We start from the raw sequence: 20263 nt of genomic DNA, 5'->3' as shown, positions 1-20263 counted from the left end.
AATTCGGTCCGCGATCATATTTTTTTAATTTTATAATTTTTTTTTGCGTTCGCATTAGCGATCGTTCGGATTACTAGGGTTCGGATTATCGACGCTCTACTGTATATTCATTTGTTCGAATTCAGAGATAAGTATTTTTGAAAAATTTAAACGCAGAACGAAAGATTACTTTATTACCGAGGGCAGAAAGTCCCTTAGAATAAACAAAATTTTCTTTTGAATGAGATATTTGAAATTAAAAATCACACTAAATTTTCTCTTTTTTTCACCTCTGTAACTTATTAAAATAAACATTATAGAAGTTTTTAGAGACTTTCGGCCCTCGGTATTATACTCTTGGCTAATTAGCAAAATACTAGGAAAAGTTAATTACCAGCAATTTAATTGCTGGAGTCAAAAACAAAAATTCACCGTAATTAAATTCTGCATAGAGACGTGTTTTTCCCGATTTACTTCGACGAAAATTTTCCCCGGAAAATGTTGGTGTTTCTAACAACATCTTTAATTTTCAACTAAAATTTTATATAAGTAATTGTTTATCAATAAATGAATAACTTGGTAATATAAAAGCTCTTTTCGTATAGATTACAATTCCAGAAGCCGATGAAAATCTAATGAACAGTTTAGCAACAATTGAATTGGTAATTAAAAATTTGCGGTCGCTATAATAACCACACTAATTATGATACAAAAGAATAACTATGATTTTTGTATAAAAACATACCGTACCTATCTAATATACTTTACAGAATTGAAATTGTACTCTTTAAACGGCCTCAGGAATATTTTAAAATTATAAACAATTTTTTGGCTTAAAAAAAATAGAATATCTCGGGAAATATTAAATTCAATTAAATCATGAAAACGGTATTAGAAAAAAAGAAACAGTACACTTCTTATAAAAGAAAAACGTTTAATTGTAATGAGTGGTTCCTGAGATACAACCGGTCAAAGTTGACCGGTATTTACGGCAAAGATATAAACAATAGGATCATCATTTTCGAACCGTCACCTTTTTATTTCAGTCCTCTTTCTCCACACCAATTTTTTCATATCTTTAAAATACTCATAACATATATTATTTTAATAAAAACTATCAACATTACGAGTGAAAATTGTCAGAAATAGCAAAATTCCAATCAAAAATTAGGTTGGAGAAAATGTATTCTCAAATATAGGTGAAAAAAAAAGCATTTTCTCGGCTTCCAATGGAGCAATTTTCTTCATTATTTTTTTGCTCCCAAGTAACTCGAGCAGAGCCATCTAACTAACGCATTATTAAATGTCAAACTTGCTTTTGTTTTGTTATAACAGATTAATTTATTTAAAAGAAAAGAAAACTACATATTTTTTCCAGTTGTAGACTTTTTTTAGATAAACTACCAGTGTACCTTTTAACGTTAGAAACACATATATTCTCATTTGAAAGCTAAATAATTATTTAAACAATCTTTATTTAAACAAATTGAATGCATTTTTTTAGCCTATACCGATTTTGAACTTTGAGATTACATTTTCTCCAACCTAATTTTTGATTGGAATTTTGCTATTTTTGGCAATTTTCACTCGTAATATCGATAGATTTTATTAAATTAATATATGTTATGAATATTTTAAAGATATGGAAAAATTAATGTGGAGAAAGGGGACTGAAATAAAAAGGTGACGGTTCGAAAATTATGATCCTATTGTTTATATCTTTGCCGTAAACACCGGTCAAATTTGACCGGTTGTATCTCAGGAACCACTCATTACAATTAAACGTTTTTTCTTTTAAAAGAAGTATACTGTCGCTTTTTTTCTAATACCGCTTTCATGATTTAATTTAATTTAATATTTCCCGAGATATTCTATTTTTTATAAGCCAAAAAATTGTTTATAATTTTAAAATATTCCTGAGGCCGCTTAAAGAATCCAATTTCAATTCTGTAAAGTGTATTAGATAGGTACAGTATGTTTTTATACAAAAATCACAGTTATTCTTTTGTATCATAATTAGTGTGGTTATTATAGTGACCGTAAATTTCTAATTAACAATTCAATTTTTGCTAAACTGTTCATTAAATTTCCATTGGCTTCTGCAATTATAATCTATACCAAAAGAGCTTTTATATCACCAAGTTATTTAATTATTGATAAACAATTACTTATATAAAATTTTAGTTGAAAAATAAAGATTTTGTTGGAAAAACCCGCATTTTCCGGGGAAAATTTTCGTCGAAGTAAATTGGAAAAAACATGTATCTATGCAGAATTTAATTACGGTGAATTTTTATTTGAGTGTTTTTGGTGTAAAGTTAAAATCTTTGGAGTTATAGAGCAAAAATTTAAAAACACGATTTTTGCATACCTATATTATTAATCTATACAATCATAAGATTCGATTCCAGCAATAAAATTGCTGGTAAATAGCTTTTCCCAATAATGGCCTATTCTCCGATAATTATCTGCCCAGACTAATTAATGTAATATTTCATTATGCGTTTAAATTTTTCAAAAATACTTATTATTTTCTCAGGATTCGAAAAAAATAAATACATTTAAAACACAAACTGAAAACTCCAAAAACCATCTTTACATTTAAAACACATTGAAAATTTTGACAGGCGTCAAAATTTTGCATTTTGCCCCATTCCCCTTAATATTTAGTTATTGAACATTGACACATAAACATAAACATTAATTAATTACTTAAAATTATTTAATTCTAAGGGGGTACGAAGTTCTCCTGGTTAGCTAGTAATTAAATATGTAATAAAAGCGTTGGATTTTTCAGGATTTGTGTAATTATGCCATCTTGTGCAAGCGTTTAATTATTTTTCGTTATTTCCGATTTCTCTTTTTTATATCTAGCCATCTTTGAGAAAATTTCCTATTTCTAAGATTCCCTATTTTTACCTTGATATATTTTGCAAGTAGATGTGACTTTAGGTGATTACTTACCGAACTAATATCAAACTTGAGCACTTTATCAAAGTAAGTGGGCATCATTGACATGACGGTGGAAGTTCCCCATCCTTGTCCTAAACTTGTTAAAGTTATTGCCCAGAATGGCACAGACGTGAGGATTTCTATCCAAGGTATCTTTGAATTCTAAAACAGTAAGATTTTAGTAAAAATGTAATAAGAGAAAAATCAATTAGTCAAAAGCTTCTAATCTGCTATTTATTATTCGCAAAATGTGGTTATTGTAAGTTTTGTTTTAGTCCATGTGGTGAGACCGTTCCCGTCTGAAAAAATTTCTGATTCGGTTTCTTTGTGGATTCCTATTCCAAAATATCTCCTTTAAACAAATCTGAAGGGTGCCGGGCGGAATTTTTTGGCAAAAATTGTTAAAAACAATTTTTTTAAAACAAAGAATACAAAGAATATTTTCTTAGATTTTTTGGGCCATTCTAAATAAGAAAGGTATCTCGTGATTTTTCTAAGAAGTGGATAGTTTTCGAGTTATAGGCGATTTAAAATCTGAAAAATGCGAAAAGACGCATTTTCAAGGCTTAAAAACTCATATCTAAATTAGTATTTTTGAGGTTGCCAAGTACTTGAATTGTAGTTTAAACATTCATTTTCAAGATCCTGCAGACTGATCGGGTCTAATTTCAATTTACACAGTTGTTTTTAATTGTTAATTATGCGTGTCCATCCGATTTTTTGAAGTTATACTACTTTACGGGCGTAATGACGGTGAAATTTTATATGGGAAAACCTAGCGACCGGGCGCATGCGCATTATAACTTTGTTCTGATTGGATGTTCAAATGACATGACAAAAATTATCCAATATGGCAGCTGTGGCACAGCTGTGGGACTGTGCATGGTTTGGTTATAATGTATGCTTGTTGCGTTTTAAAATTTGTAGGAAGAGAAACAACAAACAAAAAGTTAGTTAATGGTTATACTGCCTTTTTAAATAGTTTTCATATTATATTTTTGGACTTATTTACATAGAAGAGATGATTGTTGCATGCCAATGTGAAAGCTCATCAAACTGTGCCTAGTATGAGTGCCGCAGATCTCGCTTATTCAAAGCTAAAGAATCTTTCACTGGTAAGTGTTTTATAAATAGTTGATCAAATTTTGTTATGATATTTGAACATAGCCACTTTGCACGACGCAAGTGATTGCGAAATTTATTAGTCGTTATACGGTCTCCGATACCTACCTTGAACCTACCAAAATACATAAGTAGTATGTAATACTTTTATTTACATAATTTGATTATCATCAAGATTTCTATCAATATTCACCTAATATATTGTCTTCTTACTCTATGTTTTGTTGTATTTTTTCAATTCAAAATCATTTCAATTCAAAATCAAAATAATTTGATTTACATAAGTTAAAAATGTCAAAAGGTTGATCTGTTTAGTTAGACGATCTTCGCACATAATGACAAGCTGTCTCTGTGGCGAAGTTTTAATGCGGGTGAATCCCAATACAACGCAAATACCAGCCGCGTGGTAAGTTGGTTCGAATCCCAATAGAAACTTTTATTTTTTTATTTTTTTTATACATTTTATGATTGTAAGTATATTTATTATATAATTTTATTTTCAGAAAATACGTATTTAGTTAAAAATTTTTCCGACAATTAATGTTCAGAAATCATTTGTGGCATTTTTAATGTGTTTTTTGGCACTGTTTTAATAAAAATGTTTGAGAAGTAGTAAGTATAAATTAATTTAATATTTAAATAAAATATAAATAAAAAGTATATTAATTTCGTTTATAATCATATAATCATATAATAGAAGTATAACTTCTTACGTGCGTACAAAGTACACACACATTCTTTTTTTTACCGGTGCGGCGCGAACAATTTCCAAAAATTTCCTATTTTCCTCCGAAAAATATATTTTTTAGATTTTCAGGATATTCTAAATAAAATAAGTCTCTTGTCATTTTTCTCAAAAGTTTTAAAGTTATAGGCGATTTAAAGCGCATTTTCAGATTTTAAATCGCTTATAACTTTAAAACGACTAACTTTTGAGAAAAATGACAGGAGCCCTATTTTATTTAGAATGTCTCGAAAAATCTAAAAAATATATTTTTCGGAGGAAAATAGGAGATTTTTGGAAAAAGTGTGCGCCGCACCGGAAAAAAAAATTGGATGGACACGCATAATTATCAATTAAATAACGACGGTGTAAATTGAAGTTAGACCCCATCAGTCTCCAGAATCTTTAAAATGAATGTTTAAACTACAATTCAAGTACTTGGCAACCTGAAAAATACTAATTTAAATATGAGTTTTTAAGCCTTGAAAATGCGTATTTTCGCATTTTTTAGATTTTACATCGCCTATAACTCGAAAACTATCAACTTATGAGAAAAATTACAAGATACCGTTATTGTTTACAATGATCCAAAAAACCTAAAAAGTATTCTTCGGGTCAAAAAGGTGATTTTTTGTATTTGTTTAAAAATATTGTTTAAACAATTTCTGCCCAAAAATTTCGCCCGGAACCCTTCAGATTTGTTTAAAGGGGACATTTTTGAATAGGAATCCACAAAGAAACCGAATCAGAATTTTTTTCAGACGGGAGCGGTTTCACCACATGGGTTTTTACATTTTTATTTTCTGTTTATTACAAAGGAATAATTTTCATTTATTTTTTTTTGTTTCAGGTAAGCAATTCATACTTCGTCTATTTTAAAGATGGGTGAAATAAAGTAAGAATATTTTTTCACAAATTCTAACAGTATCAATTTTTTTTTTATAAATTTTTACGCTTCTCTAACTTGATACATAATATTATATGGAATTCAGGGCCTTCTAACATTATTGCTGCAAATTGGTTGCGTTGCTTCCTGTTTCGTTTCTTTTTATTGATCATTTTTCAAGTTTATTTTACTTTTTCTTATTTGGCGGTACCGTACTGATGAAGATCAATAGTCAGAAATATGTATGTATTTACGGTTGCGTTTTTAATTCTTACCATGTGCATAATATCTAAGCAAAAAGTTTTTTAATTGACACAATTTATAGCAAAACACTAACACCGCTGACAAAGTTATACTTAATCCCAATTTATATAGAGTCATATTTTGGGGACTATCCCCAGTCCTCTTCCTCCAGAAGTATGGACGACACACTCATGATTTAAATCACATACTTCTATGCAGATGCATTGAACACTTTATTCTTTACCGACGCTGTGGGATAGAGCTAGAAGTGCAGATATACGAAGGAGATGCAAGGTGGACAACATTAATAACTGGGTGAAAAGCAGAAGAGTAGAATGGAACGACCACATAAGCCGAATAACAACAAATAGATTAGTAAGGACGGCGAGAGACGGTTCCCCAATAGGAAGACGATCAGTGGGAAGACAACGAAAAAGATGGAATGACAATTTACTGGAGGCACATTGAAAAACAGACAGTAATGTCTATATAAAAAGAAGAAGAAGAAGAGAAGAAGATTCTTTACCGACTAAGGCAGTTTACCTTTGATTTCATCACTAAGTTATTGGCATCTTCTTCTTCTTCTTGGTGTACCTATCCGTGAAAAATGTTGGCGATCATCTTGGCAATCTTCATCTTTTCTACAGAATCGTGGAAAAGGATCCACCGATGTTGTGTTCAACCAAATTCTGAGGCTCTTTAACCAGGTGTTCTTCTTCTGCCTAGTCCACGCTTTCCAACAAGTTTTCTTTGTAGGATGGCTTGTAGGAAGGTATATCTGGATTGATTTCGCATAAGATGTGCGAAGTATTGTGACATTCGAGATTTAATGGTGGTCAGTACGAGTTGATACGTCAGAAAAGACATGGCATTGTAGTATTTTTCATTTATTATGGTGCCGAGGTAGTTGTTGTGCGTCATTCTTTCTACTGGGTTGGTTGACATAGAGTTGACCATCTGTTTTGATTTTTCTCTTGCTAAATATCCTGGACTTTGTCCTCTTCGCCTTCATATTGAATCCATATTGTTGATTGTAATACGTGATCTTTTTCATGAGGGCTTGTATGTCTTCTAGGTTTTCCGCAAATTCTCTGGTATCATCTACATATTTAATATTGTTTAGCGGATACCCGTTTAGTAAAATGCATTTTTCAGTCTCGTGAAAAGGTTTGAAAAATATTACTTCAGAGTATACAACAAAATGCAGCTTTGCCTCAATCCACGCATGATTTTCACATATTGGGTGTGTTCACCTTCAACTCTGATATTTGCGATCTAATTCCAGTAATGGTTTATTTATTTTCGGATTTTTCTCGTTAATTCCTGCTTTTTTTAGTATTTTCATCATCATGGCGTGCTGTACAAAGAACACATAAATAAGAAATGAAGAAGACTACAACATATATAGAGAAAAGGAAAAAGAGAATCAAGACATAAAATCATTCAAAGTAAGAGAGAGACCTGGAATCGAAAGTGCCAAGAAATCGAAGCACACATAGGAGGACGAAAATGCAGTGAACCATGGAAATTTCTGAACAAGATCAAGAGTAACGAAACACGCAACGACAAACTACAATTAATACCAACATATAAATGGGTCCAACATTATAAGGACTTATTAACTGAACAAAACAAAGGCCCAAATACTCATAACCAACAGAGATGGAAATACAAATTGTAGGGGAAGAAATAAACATAAACAGTGTTGCAGTTAAAAATGCAATTAAACAACTAAAAAATGGAAGATCTCCGGGTCCAGGTGGTATCAATGCCGAACTACTGAAAAATGGAACTGAAAAACTTTTCGAATCTCTGGCATATACATATATTTACAAAGTACCCAGTGACTGGAAAATAGCTTATATATCATTGATTCATAAAAAGGGCAATAAACTAAATGTAGCAATTATCGCGGAATATCAGTAACAAATAAGCAGAGTAAGTATATACAAAAATTTTAACAGAACTGATTAAAAAAGAATACTCAGGATACGAAGAAGAAGAACAATGCGGGTTTAGAGCTGGAAGGTCCTGTACGGGTAATGTATTTTTGTTCAAACAAATCATCGAAAAAAAAATTAGAGAGGAATAGGCCCATTCACCTAGTTTTTATAGATTTGCAAAAAGCATATGACAATATACCGATACCGAAACTATGGGAAGTACTGCAAAACTCCAACATTAACTTTACTCTCATAAAATCTGTCCAAAATTTATACAGTGACATGAAATCTGCCGTAAAATTAGGAAACAAAATAACAGATTTGTTTACAATCAACAAAGGTCTACGACAAGGATGTTGCATATCACCAAGTTTGTTTAAGATTTATGTCGCCAAAGCCCTTACAATATGAAAAAGGAAATGCAGTGGAATGGGCATCCAAATCGACGACAACAACTGCCTGTACACCCTTCAATTTGCAGACGATCAGATAATATGTGCAAACGATAAAGAAGATTTGGAATATATGACTCGCAAATTGAAGGAAGAATACGAAAAATAAGGACTACAGATGAATGTAGAAAAAACACAATATTTATGCCTAGCTGAGGATTCAACTGATATGATATTGGATAATAATCAGAATAACTAGCTGTGATAAATATAAGTATTTGGGAATTAATTTCAACAAGGAAGGTACTGATGATGCAGAAATTAAGAGCAGAATAAATAAAGCAAGAACGATAATTAAATCATTGAACGGAGTTTTCTGGAGTACCGAGATAGAAAAACAAAGAAAAATGAGAATATACAACACCATGATTAAGAGCACATTGGTATACGGATCCGAAATATGGAGAATAAAGGACCACCAAAAAAAAAAAAATAGAAGCTACCGGGTTAAAAAAGAGGAAGTAAAGCGAAGAATGAATTTACAGGAAACGGTTGTAGAATGCATTGAGAAGAAACAATTAACGTGGTACGGACATGATTAAAGAATGGGGGAGGAAAGACTGCCAAAGAAAATTAAGAAATGGATACCTACAGAAAAAAGGTAAAGAGGAAGGCCAAAAACGACATGGATACAAGGAGTAAGACGATCAATGAGTGTACGAGGATTAGAGGATGAAAACTGCAATGATAGAAGATATTGGCAACAAGGCGTCGGACAACGTCGGAGGACGTTTTGAACCCGAATTTATATATATACACATAAATAAGCTACAGTCATTTGAAAGATGGTATTACAGAAGGATGCCTTACGGAATTATTGATGGTATTACGGAAGGAAAATTGGTTTAGCGAGTTTCAGCGTGGTGGCAAGTCTGCTTTTGATCAGTCACTTCCAGGTGCCCCGAAAACGGCTACCACTGAGGATAACGTGAGAAATCCACGATCTCGTATTGGTAGACCGCAGACTGAAGGTGCCTGAGATAGCTGAGACAGTAGGCATCTCAAAAGATCTCGTTGGTCATATCTTGAATTGAATTTTGGGCATAAAAAAGCTTTCGGCGTGAAGGCTGCTGCATTTCCTAAGTCTGCACAATAAACGCAACCATGAGACCAATTTAGAGCAGCGTCTGATGCTATTTAAGGATAATTCAAAGGAGTTTCCACGTTGTTTCATAATCGTCGACGAAACATTGTTCCACTGGTACACACCAGAGACTAAGAAAAAGTCGATACAGTGGACATCACCCCGCAAACGTGCTCCGAGGAGGGCGAAGACTGTCCAATCGGCTGGAAAGGTTATGACCACCATTTTCTGAGAGTCACAAGGCGTGATCTATATCCACTTCCTGGAAAAGAACAAAACGATCACAGGGCTTTAGTATGCCGCATTATTTGCCCGATTCAACGCCGAATTTTAGAAAAAATAGCCCCAATTGGGGAAGAAAAAAGTACTCTTCCACCACGAAAACGCTTCGGCTCACACCTCCGCCAACGTTGGCCAAATTATTCGAATTGGGCTACAAACTGCTGTTCCATCCAACGTATTCCCCATTCTCCAGATTTGGCCCTGTACGACTTCTTTTTGTTTGCAAACTTGAAAAAGTCTTTCGCCGGGCAGAAATTTAAGTCGAATAAAGGTCGCGTCATATTATAATGCACGTCGCGTTTTCGGCACGTAGCGTTTGCAGACCGTCAATCGGACTGCCCATTCACATTATCATACATAGAACGTTTACGTTGGTTTTAGTTTGGTGTGGTGCAGATGTGTTTATTGTCACAACACATGTTTACATGGCAAATTGCCTCGAAAACTACTTTTTAAATTAGACCGGGCAGTATCGTCGCCCCGGCTAGCGAAATTATTCCGATTCGATATTTTTAAACAAACTTACTCAAAAAGAAGTCCTTATAACATATCCACAGGGTGCCGGGCGGTACCGTGGTCGAAAAATTGTTTAAACATTTTTTTTAAACAAATTCACAAAAATATTTTTTTCATTTCGAGCAATATTTTTTAGATAAACTGGGTCATTCTGGGCAAAAAAGGTCTCTTGTCATTTTTCTCTAAAATTGATTGTTGTCGAGTTACATGCGATTAAAAATTTGAAAAATGCGAAAAGGCCATTTTCAAGGCTTAATAACTCGATTAAAAGTATTATTATGAATTTCAATAAGTGACCAAATCAAGTTTCAAACCCCTTCTTCAAAGTCCCAAAGAGATTTTTGTCATTATTTTACTACAAAGCTGTTATTTTTAGTTATTAACAATTAGCGCTATAGTCCAACTGTATCGTCGCCCCCGTTAGCGAAACTATTTCGATTAGATGTTTTTGCACAAACTTACTCAAAAAGAGTCCTTATAACAAACACATCCACAGGGTGCCGGGCGGTGCCGTTGTCAAAAAATTGTTTTAACAATTCTTATTAAACAAATTCACAAAAATAATTTTTTCATTACGAACGATTTTTTTTTAGATAATTTGGGTTATTCTTAGCAAAAAACATATCTTGCAAAAATGCGGAAATGGCCATATAACTCGACAACAATCAATTTTAGAGAAAAATCACAAGAGACCTTTTTTGCCCAGAATAACTCAAATTATTATTAATTTGGGTTTAATTAAATTATTAATAAAAAATTATTTTTGTGAATTTGTTTAACAAAAATTGTTTAAACAATTTTTAGACCACGGCACCGCCCGGAACCCTGTTGATGTGTTATAAGGACCTCTTTTTGAGTAAGTTTGTGCAAAAAAATCTAATTTCGCTAACGGGGGCGACGATACAGTTGGACTATAGCGGTAATTGTTAATAGTTAAAAATAACAGCTTTGTAATAAAATAATGACAAAAATCTCTTCAGGACGTTGAAGAAGTTGTTTGAAACTTGATTTGGTCACTTATTGAAATTCATAATAATAATTTTTAATCGAGTTATTAAGCCTTGATTTTTCGCAATTTTAGAGAAAAATGACAAGAAGCCTTTTTTGCTCAGAATTACCCAAATTATCTAAAAAAAATATTGCTCGAATGAAAAAATATTTTTGTGAATTTGTTTAAAAAAGATTGTTTAAACAATTTTTCGACCACGGCACCGCCTGGCACCCTGTGGATATGTTATAAGAACCTCTCTTTGAGTAAATTTGTGCAAAAAATCGAATCGGAATAATTTCGCTAGCGAGGGCGACGATACTGACCGGTCTAAATACTCGGTATCAAATTCAAAGAAATACCTACATAAACAACAAGGGGAAAACGACCCGTATCTGTCAACATCCGAAAAATATTGTTTTCGAATGAACCGAACGCAGGCGTAACGTGTCTTATACGCTACGTTACGTGTCTTATACGCACAATATGAATGGTTCAATTTAAAAACCATTAAATTATATTTTTCGCAAACGAAACGCTACGTGACGAAAACGCGACGTGCATTATAATATGAGGCGACCTTAAGGAGTTTTTCACCGCTACGAAGGTATTTTTCAGACGGGTTAAAGAAGGTGGAGCATTGCTGGGTCAAGGGTATCGAGCTAAAAGGAGACTACTTTCAGAAATAAATCGCCACTTTTCCAAAATTTTCGTTTTTATTTTGAAGGCTAAGTACTTATCGGACCATCCTAGTAACTTGGGTTAGTTATTTGGGATAACAGTTATTAGGATAACTTGGTATAATATGGTACAGTATGGAAACGAAGATTTCCCCGAATTTGTAGCACCTCGAACAATCATCTCGTGGTTACGTCTTTCACATTTATATAACTTTATAGTAAATGCATAAACGTGACTGATTCGTAATTTGCTTCAATACATTTGCTATTTATTTAAAATAATAGCATCACGAGTTGAAATGAAACGAATTTCCTCATAAATACGTAATAGTTTTGAAAGTCTAATGTTTCTCGGTAGTCATAAAGTATCAGGATCAAACAACATCGTAATTCTTGGCATAACAAACACATTTTCCAACAGACCGCAAGTTATTGACCCACTGTTTATTTCCAATTGTCTGTGTGCGAAAAAATTTATTGCTGCTTTATGAGCATTTGCGTCCAACTAAGATCATTAGTTTCCATTAAAAAGAAAATCTTTTGGTGCACGTTGTTCGTATGTTCTTTGATAATAAACGAAAGTACAGTTGTGAGGAAATGAGTGGAAATAGGTAAATAATCAGTTTCGAAAATATCTATTACCAGGGAACGGCAGTTCTCGTCAGTGGCGCACACCCACACACTCCTACACGCGACACTATAATATACACGAAATTTTCGATTTTCTAAATCTGACTGAATTGAAAATTGGGCCCACTCCATATTAAAGTTCAGGAAAAGACTCACCCATTCATATGTCAACCATCCATTTTGGTCCAAGGGTATGGATTTTACGCCCCTTCCCATTTAGGGTCTGTTTTTCGTTCTCGTCCCCAAAACTCCCAAAAACTTCGAAAATTTAAGTCCAACCTTTGCGGCTTCTAATAGCACTGATCATTACCTTTCCAACGCATGTCTAATTTTGAAAATCGGTTATACTATTCAAAAGTTACCGAGCTCAGAAACATGACTCAATTTCTATTTAAAAAAGGGAAAATATTTGTGGATATGTATGTATGTATGTATGTATGTATGTATGTATGTATGTATGTATGTATGTATGTATGTATGTATGTATGTATGTATGTATGTATGTATGTATGTATGTATGTATGTATGTATGTATGTATGTATGTATGTATGTATGTATGTATGTATGTATGTATGTATGTATGTATGTATGTATGTATGTATGTATGTATGTATGTATGTATGTATGTATGTATGTATGTATGTATGTATGTATGTATGTATGTATGTATGTATGTATGTATGTATGTATGTATGTATGTATGTATGTATGTATGTATGTATGTATGTATGTATGTATGTATGTATGTATGTATGTATGTATGTATGTATGTATGTATGTATGTATGTATGTATGTATGTATGTATGTATGTATGTATGTATGTATGTATGTATGTATGTATGTATGTATGTATGTATGTATGTATGTATGTATGTATGTATGTATGTATGTATGTATGTATGTATGTATGTATGTATGTATGTATGTATGTATGTATGTATGTATGTATGTATGTATGTATGTATGTATGTATGTATGTATGTATGTATGTATGTATGTATGTATGTATGTATGTATGTATGTATGTATGTATGTATGTATGTATGTATGTATGTATGTATGTATGTATGTATGTATGTATGTATGTATGTATGTATGTATGTATGTATGTATGTATGTATGTATGTATGTATGTATGTATGTATGTATGTATGTATGTATGTATGTATGTATGTATGTATGTATGTATGTATGTATGTATGTATGTATGTATGTATGTATGTATGTATGTATTTATGTATGTATGTATTGATGTGATCTTGATTATTGATATGAGATAATATTCTTATATGTTACTTAATTTAATCAATGTATTAATACTAATCTAATTAATTAACCAGATCACATATCAATATGTTTTCAATCTCAGGGCGAATTATAAATTAATTACTTACTTCCGTGGCTTCTAAATATTTCTTAATGGTTCCTAATCGGGATAGAAAAGAAAAGAGTAAAAAAAATACACATATGGGTTACAATTATAATCAAAATATTTTTTATTTTATTTAAAAAGGCAATCAATGCTTAATATTTGCTATTTCTTATTATTCTTAAACCTAACATTTACAAATGGGAATCTTATTTCCTTTTGGTTTTCAATTGAAAGTTTTTATTAACATTTAACTATTAGGAGTTATTAGGAACAACTCTATTTAAGTTTGATGAAGCTTTTCTGATATTATTGATTATGTTATTCAATTTTTTATGTGGAATTTAATACGAAAAACCCATACATTCATGTCCAAACAAATGAGACTGACCTTTTCCTGGTGAACTGAAAATGTCCTCACACAAGACCCTTTCCTGCTATCCTTGGCTGCGATCAAACCTCGTCCTGGCTTCCAGTGATGTTCTCCTTTGAAAAACTAGCTCGAATAGCTCTCGTTCCTGCTTTTGTCGTGATGCTGTGTTCTACCTTTTTCGAAACTGCTATCAGCTACCGGGACACTCTGGGCTCAAGGAGGTTCTTTTACTCTCGACCTGGCCTACTTCTCGTTCCACGATAGATACTCCACACTCACGGAACTACACCGGCTTTCTCACTCCTCGAACACTACCGTCTACTACTCGACTTCACTTCTCGACAGCTCAAAACATTCTGCTCTCACTTTGTCATCCATTCCCCTACTTTCTAAATATCCCTTCCAGATTCACAAATCAATCTTCCACCACCAACTCTCATTCGTAATATTCCTCAAAACCAATTTTTAATCTTTCTAAATATGCTTAATGGATTTCAAAAGATAATATTTAATTCCCATTCTAAAATACTTTCTAACTATTTACAAATTTTAATGACCTATTCTCTCTTTCAAATGAGTCTTATTTAGCATAGGCTAATGATCGAAACCTTCCGCGAAAAACGATAATGAACTATCATCTATTTCACTGAGTTTTATTTAGCATAGGCTAATGATCGACCTTCCGAGAAGAACGATAATGGTACGCGTCATTCACTTTGTTTATCTAAGCACATTGTTCCGAGTTTCGTACGCTTATTCTAATCACTTCTTAAAATTAAATATAACAATTTGTTGTATACAGGTTGTTCTAAATTTATATGCCCGAGGTTGAGAAAATTAAAAATATTTTATATTAAAGTGAATTTTGTTTATAATTATCAAATTTTAATTTTTATATCAAATAGAAATATAACAGTATGTATGTATGTATGTATGTATGTATGTATGTATGTATGTATGTATGTATGTATGTATGTATGTATGTATGTATGTATGTATGTATGTATGTATGTATGTATGTATGTATGTATGTATGTATGTATGTATGTATGTATGTATGTATGTATGTATGTATGTATGTATGTGTGTGGAAAGTTAAACCGATCTGAATTTTTTTTCTGTGTTTGAATAGGAGGTCAGGGCCCATTTAGAACCGGTGTAGTTTGTGACTTTTGACCACCCATAAGCCAGCTATAGGACTTGGTAAGTAGAAAACGGTAAATTTTTTGGAGGTATATATATCTTCGGTTCAAGAAAATACAGGAGAACCGCAAAAGCACCATATCAATAGTGTTGAGTTAAGCTTTCAAATGGCGTTTTTAAGCCGTCAGGATCAGATATACACACGGCTCAGTATAGCCGAAAAACTGAAAAACCAAACTTTGAAAATTTTGGTTTTTCGACAATTACTCAAAATTTCAACCTACAAATTGCGCCAATAACTGAGCGTTTGTAGAAGAACTCTAGACGAATCTAACGGTGTATACCCCATATCCGGGGACATTCGAATTTTTAAGTTGTAAGTCTCATACGTTTGATCAAATCTATTTCCTATGGGAAAAACGGTTTTCAAGCTCAATAATTGCTGTAATAGCTTCAGTTATCATACTTGACCTTAGATTGCATCAGATACTACTTGCCAATACGTTTCAAACTCATGTTTATTGATCACAATCGCTTAAGCCGTTTAGAAATTTTTAAGCTGCAAAATATAATCCAATTAACCATTATTCCCGAAATGGTTTATGTAGTTGTAGTGGTTACGACGCTAAATTTGATCTGAAAACGGGCTATCCGAGTTCATTTACCGGCCAGCCCAATTTTTTTTTCAATCTATTTCGAATAGAAAAAAAATCTAGTGTACATTCGATGGACACTAGATCATTTGGAAGATAATGCAACATAGGCGACCATTTGCAAAGCTTAACGTGTAATCGAGAAACATTGCATTCAACTTCATACATTTAATTTATAAATAACTTTGAAAAACTCCGGATACAAGAATAAAAAACAGCTAAACGCCGTAAAAATGAGTGGCGCATACAATATTCCATCTACAAAAGATCTGATATGAATATTACGTGGCGCGAAAATGTATTTTCATTTTGATGCAATACAAAATTCTAGTTTTATTCTAAAAGATCTTTCCATAATATTTGTTAAATTTGAAGTAAACGCGCCACAGCCACAGTAGTTTTCTCAGGATTCGAAAAAAATGAATACATTTAAAACACATTGAAAATTTTGACATGCGTCAAAATTTTGCATTTTGCTCCGTTTCCATTAATAATACAAGGCAAAGTAGACGAAAGAAGAAGTGCCAGGTCGAAGAAGACCGTCATGGCTTAGAAACCTGTGAGAATATTTCAACAGATCATCTGCATCCCTTTTCGGAACTGCCATCAACAAAATTACTATAGCCAATTTGATAGCCAACGTTCGATAATCGAGCACGGCACATGAAGAAGAAGATTCTTTTGTGTTCAATTACATACATTTCTTTAAAACTGATTATAGAGTATTATTTCATGCAACATACCCCCTTCATCAATCCGGATAAAGGATAGATACAAACTAAAATTAACGGAAGAAGGCGGTATGTACAGTTTTTATTTATTTTTAGAAAATTACTAAAAATAACAACAAATTATCAACATTATATGTAAAGCAATGCTTATAGCAATATAAATAAAGCCAAATAACACAAACAATATTTTCATGATAAAAGTAGGGTAATAAAAACTTTAAGTGCCCATATCTCAAATGGTAGGCTTTGTAACATGTCTCTTCCAGTTAGGTCTTCAATGAATATTTGTTTGATTAATTTTAATATACTTACTCTTGTCATATTCTCTGTTCCCAAAGACTTCTCTATATAGATTCTCTCTTCTTTGGAGATATTTTTGCAGTAACTAGGACCTTCACTTCCTATAAAGATGTACGCAATGGAGCAAACTAATCCAAAGACACCAAATATATAAAAACTCATGGGCCAGCCCAAAGATGATTTTGATAGGAATCCGGTGAGGGAATAAGTCAGTATCACTCCAAGAGTTGCACCTAAAAGTTAAAACAAATGAAGTATAAAAAAAGACTAAAGACTAAGTTTTCAATCTAATAGCACATAAAACAACACCAAAAAATGTTGTTCCACATCCTACCAGACTGAAAACAATGGGAACCTTCTCTGGTAACACCTCCGAGGCTTCTACAATTTGCAAGCCATACAGATGCTTAGACTAAGGAAGATGAGGGAATTTTACAATTTATAATTCACGTCTCATCTGCTCAGCGCGGTAAAGTTCCAACGAGAATGGTTCATTTCGTACTCCAATCAGAGTAAATATGTAAATCAAAAATGAATAACCCTTGATTGAAAATGGTTATTCTTTTTTGAAATGAAGTATAATTTAAAATATTTGTATATTGTTTTATATTTTTTATTAGAAATCAAAATCCAATTTTACATTAAATAAACTATTTAAGAAGAAAACTAAAAAAAAAAGAAATTTAATTTAAAGTTAATTACAAAATCCCAAGCAGCTTGAATCTTTAATATACATATAAGTTATTGTTTTTTTAAACTTTGATTGACAACTGGCCACTATTTTAAATTGCTTTTAGTTTATTGATGGTTTTTTGCTGAAAATTGCATTTCAAAACAGATTAAAATGTCGAAAATGACTGTGCGGAAATAACAGTTTAATCCGTAGCGCAAATTTAAATCTCATTTAAAAATTAGTAAAAAACTTAAATTAATAGTATATTATTCAACGAGCATGTAATGAGGGCTATTACTCACGATGATGAAGTTTGCGACACGAGCAGTAGGCGACTGTCGTAATTCATCAGAGTGAGTAATAGCCATTACATGCAAGTAGAATACTATACTTTTTCTACGAACTTTTTTATTTTAATTAGTAAAACAACATAATTATCACCTACTCGAGATTAAAATTATAATTTACAAACATAAATTTTGTATACCAATAGTACACGGCTGAATAATTGGTTGCTTATTATTAATTAGCAATGCTGTCTCCATTATGTATTGTAAAAGACACAACAAAAAATAGTCAATTCAAATTATTTTCATTTCCGAAAAATTATAAATATTTTGTACCTACTGCCATTGTAATAAAGAGGAAATAGCTATTACCTGTGCGTTGAAATATTTTTAAAACGTTATAATGCACATTTATATTTAACTAAGTATATTATATAATATAATAATATAACTATCTATAATATGTTATAATATATTTTTTCTACGACCGTTTAATAATATACTCATTATTCGCTATTTTTGAATAGATAATAACACCCATTACTTTACCCGTGAGTAATAGTTCATTACTCACCGGCTAAAGTTACCGCGGGTCATTACTCACGGTTTGAAGTTAGATTCAAGTAGTGTATGGCACTTTTAATATACCTATTAGCAAATAAAATTACTTAAAATTGCTTATTTAATAAAATAATCAGTGTAATTTATATAAACAATTAAATTTGAAAAATGTTTAAAGGATTTTTAACTTTAACAATGGGTTAATATATTTTTACGTTTAAATTTCAATATTTGACATTTTAAGATTGACGATATTAAAAGGTAAACAATAAACAATCGGTATTAATTTCGTAAAAGGACTTACAGATATGAAATTCATATTAATGAATTCTGTTTTACTTACTGTTGATTGTACAATAGATTTTAATTGAGAGCACACGTTTTTTCATGTAATTGCCTTAAAATATGTCTTATTTTTAAAAGCCACCGCCATTCCATGACATAATGACAACTGTTTGATTGTTTCATAAACTCAACGAGGGTAATTCTAAAAGTGTTGCCATATTTATATAAAATACATTTTCTTATGAAAAATAAAATCTTTCGTTTTAAATAATGTTAGTAGTTGATAATTATAATTTTCTACTAATCCAAATAAAAAAAGGTCGTAGAAAAAGTATAGTATTTTACTTGCATGTAATGGCTATTACTCACTCTGATGAATTACGACACTCGCCAACGGCTCGTGTCGGAAACTTCATCATCGTGAGTAATAGCCATCATTACATGCTCGTTGAATAATAAATATACTATAGAATATAAAACAAAAGATAACTTTATAACATAGATACAATATGAGTTTTAAATTCCAATACACACCAAACACGCTAATGTTACTGTCATTGAAAATAGTAAACGTCAAAATTCATAATAGTAAACAAGGTATAAAAGTAAAAAATATACTAACGCATTGTTATAGTTAAAAATCATTATTTAAAAATTTCTCGAAGTTAATTAGGGAGCGTACATGTATTACGTAACGCGATGTTTCAAGATTCTTAACCCCCCTCCCCCCTAAGTAACGCACTCTTATGGGATTTTAACTATTGCGTAACGCAATTTTTGAAGATTTTTGACCCCCCCCCCCCCCAACCTGCGTTACGTAATACTTGAACGGTCCCTTATTGATATACATTACAATAATTATTGTGTTAAATAAACAAGTTTAAGTAAGTAATTTTATTTGCAGTTTATATAAGACTAATATTAAAAGTGACATTCGCCAGTTGAACCTAACTTCAGCCCGTGAGTAATGACCCGTGAGTAACTTCAGCTCGTGAGGAATGAACTATTACTCACGGGTAAAGTAATGGGTGTTGATATCTATTCAAAAATAGCGAATAATGAGCATATTATTAAACGGTCGTAGAAAAAAATTATTAACCTTAATCATTAAATCAAAAAGCAAAAAAATAATAAGTCTTCTTAAACCAGAAAAAGATTCTAAAATACCAATAGTATGGTATAATTAGACCCAAACCCAGACATCCAAAGTGAAAGTTATCCTCCAACATTAAATTGTTCTATATGGTCCACATAATGTTCAGGAAAAAGTCACACCATTTTGAGCGTCGGGTTTGGGGGGGAGAGGGGGGAGAAATTGGTAAATTCGTAGTTTTTTAGGGTTTTGGTCAATATTTCTAAAACTATGCGGTTTAGCATGAACAACCTTCTACACAAAAATGTTTTA

At 32.0% G+C, this 20263-nt stretch overlaps 1 protein-coding gene across 2 annotated transcripts in view; it reads right to left on the bottom strand.

The window, feature by feature from the left end:
* The window catches only part of LOC114326523 (putative inorganic phosphate cotransporter), a 167918-nt gene that overhangs the window by 40287 nt on the left and 107368 nt on the right, over positions 1 to 20263 (bottom strand). For both annotated transcript variants that reach the window (XM_028274920.1, XM_028274918.1), the window contains exons 4-5: positions 17065 to 17285; positions 2944 to 3093 (exon numbers count right to left, since the gene is read on the bottom strand). In XM_028274920.1, the coding sequence (XP_028130721.1) occupies positions 2944 to 3093; positions 17065 to 17285 (371 nt within the window). The remainder of the gene's footprint in view (positions 1 to 2943; positions 3094 to 17064; positions 17286 to 20263) is intronic.

This window comes from Diabrotica virgifera, chromosome 2 (genome assembly GCF_917563875.1).
Source record: "Diabrotica virgifera virgifera chromosome 2, PGI_DIABVI_V3a".
Lineage (NCBI taxonomy): Eukaryota > Metazoa > Arthropoda > Insecta > Coleoptera > Chrysomelidae > Diabrotica > Diabrotica virgifera.
The sequence above is the reverse complement of the archived record's forward strand: the minus strand, read 5'-3'. Positions and strand labels throughout refer to the sequence as shown.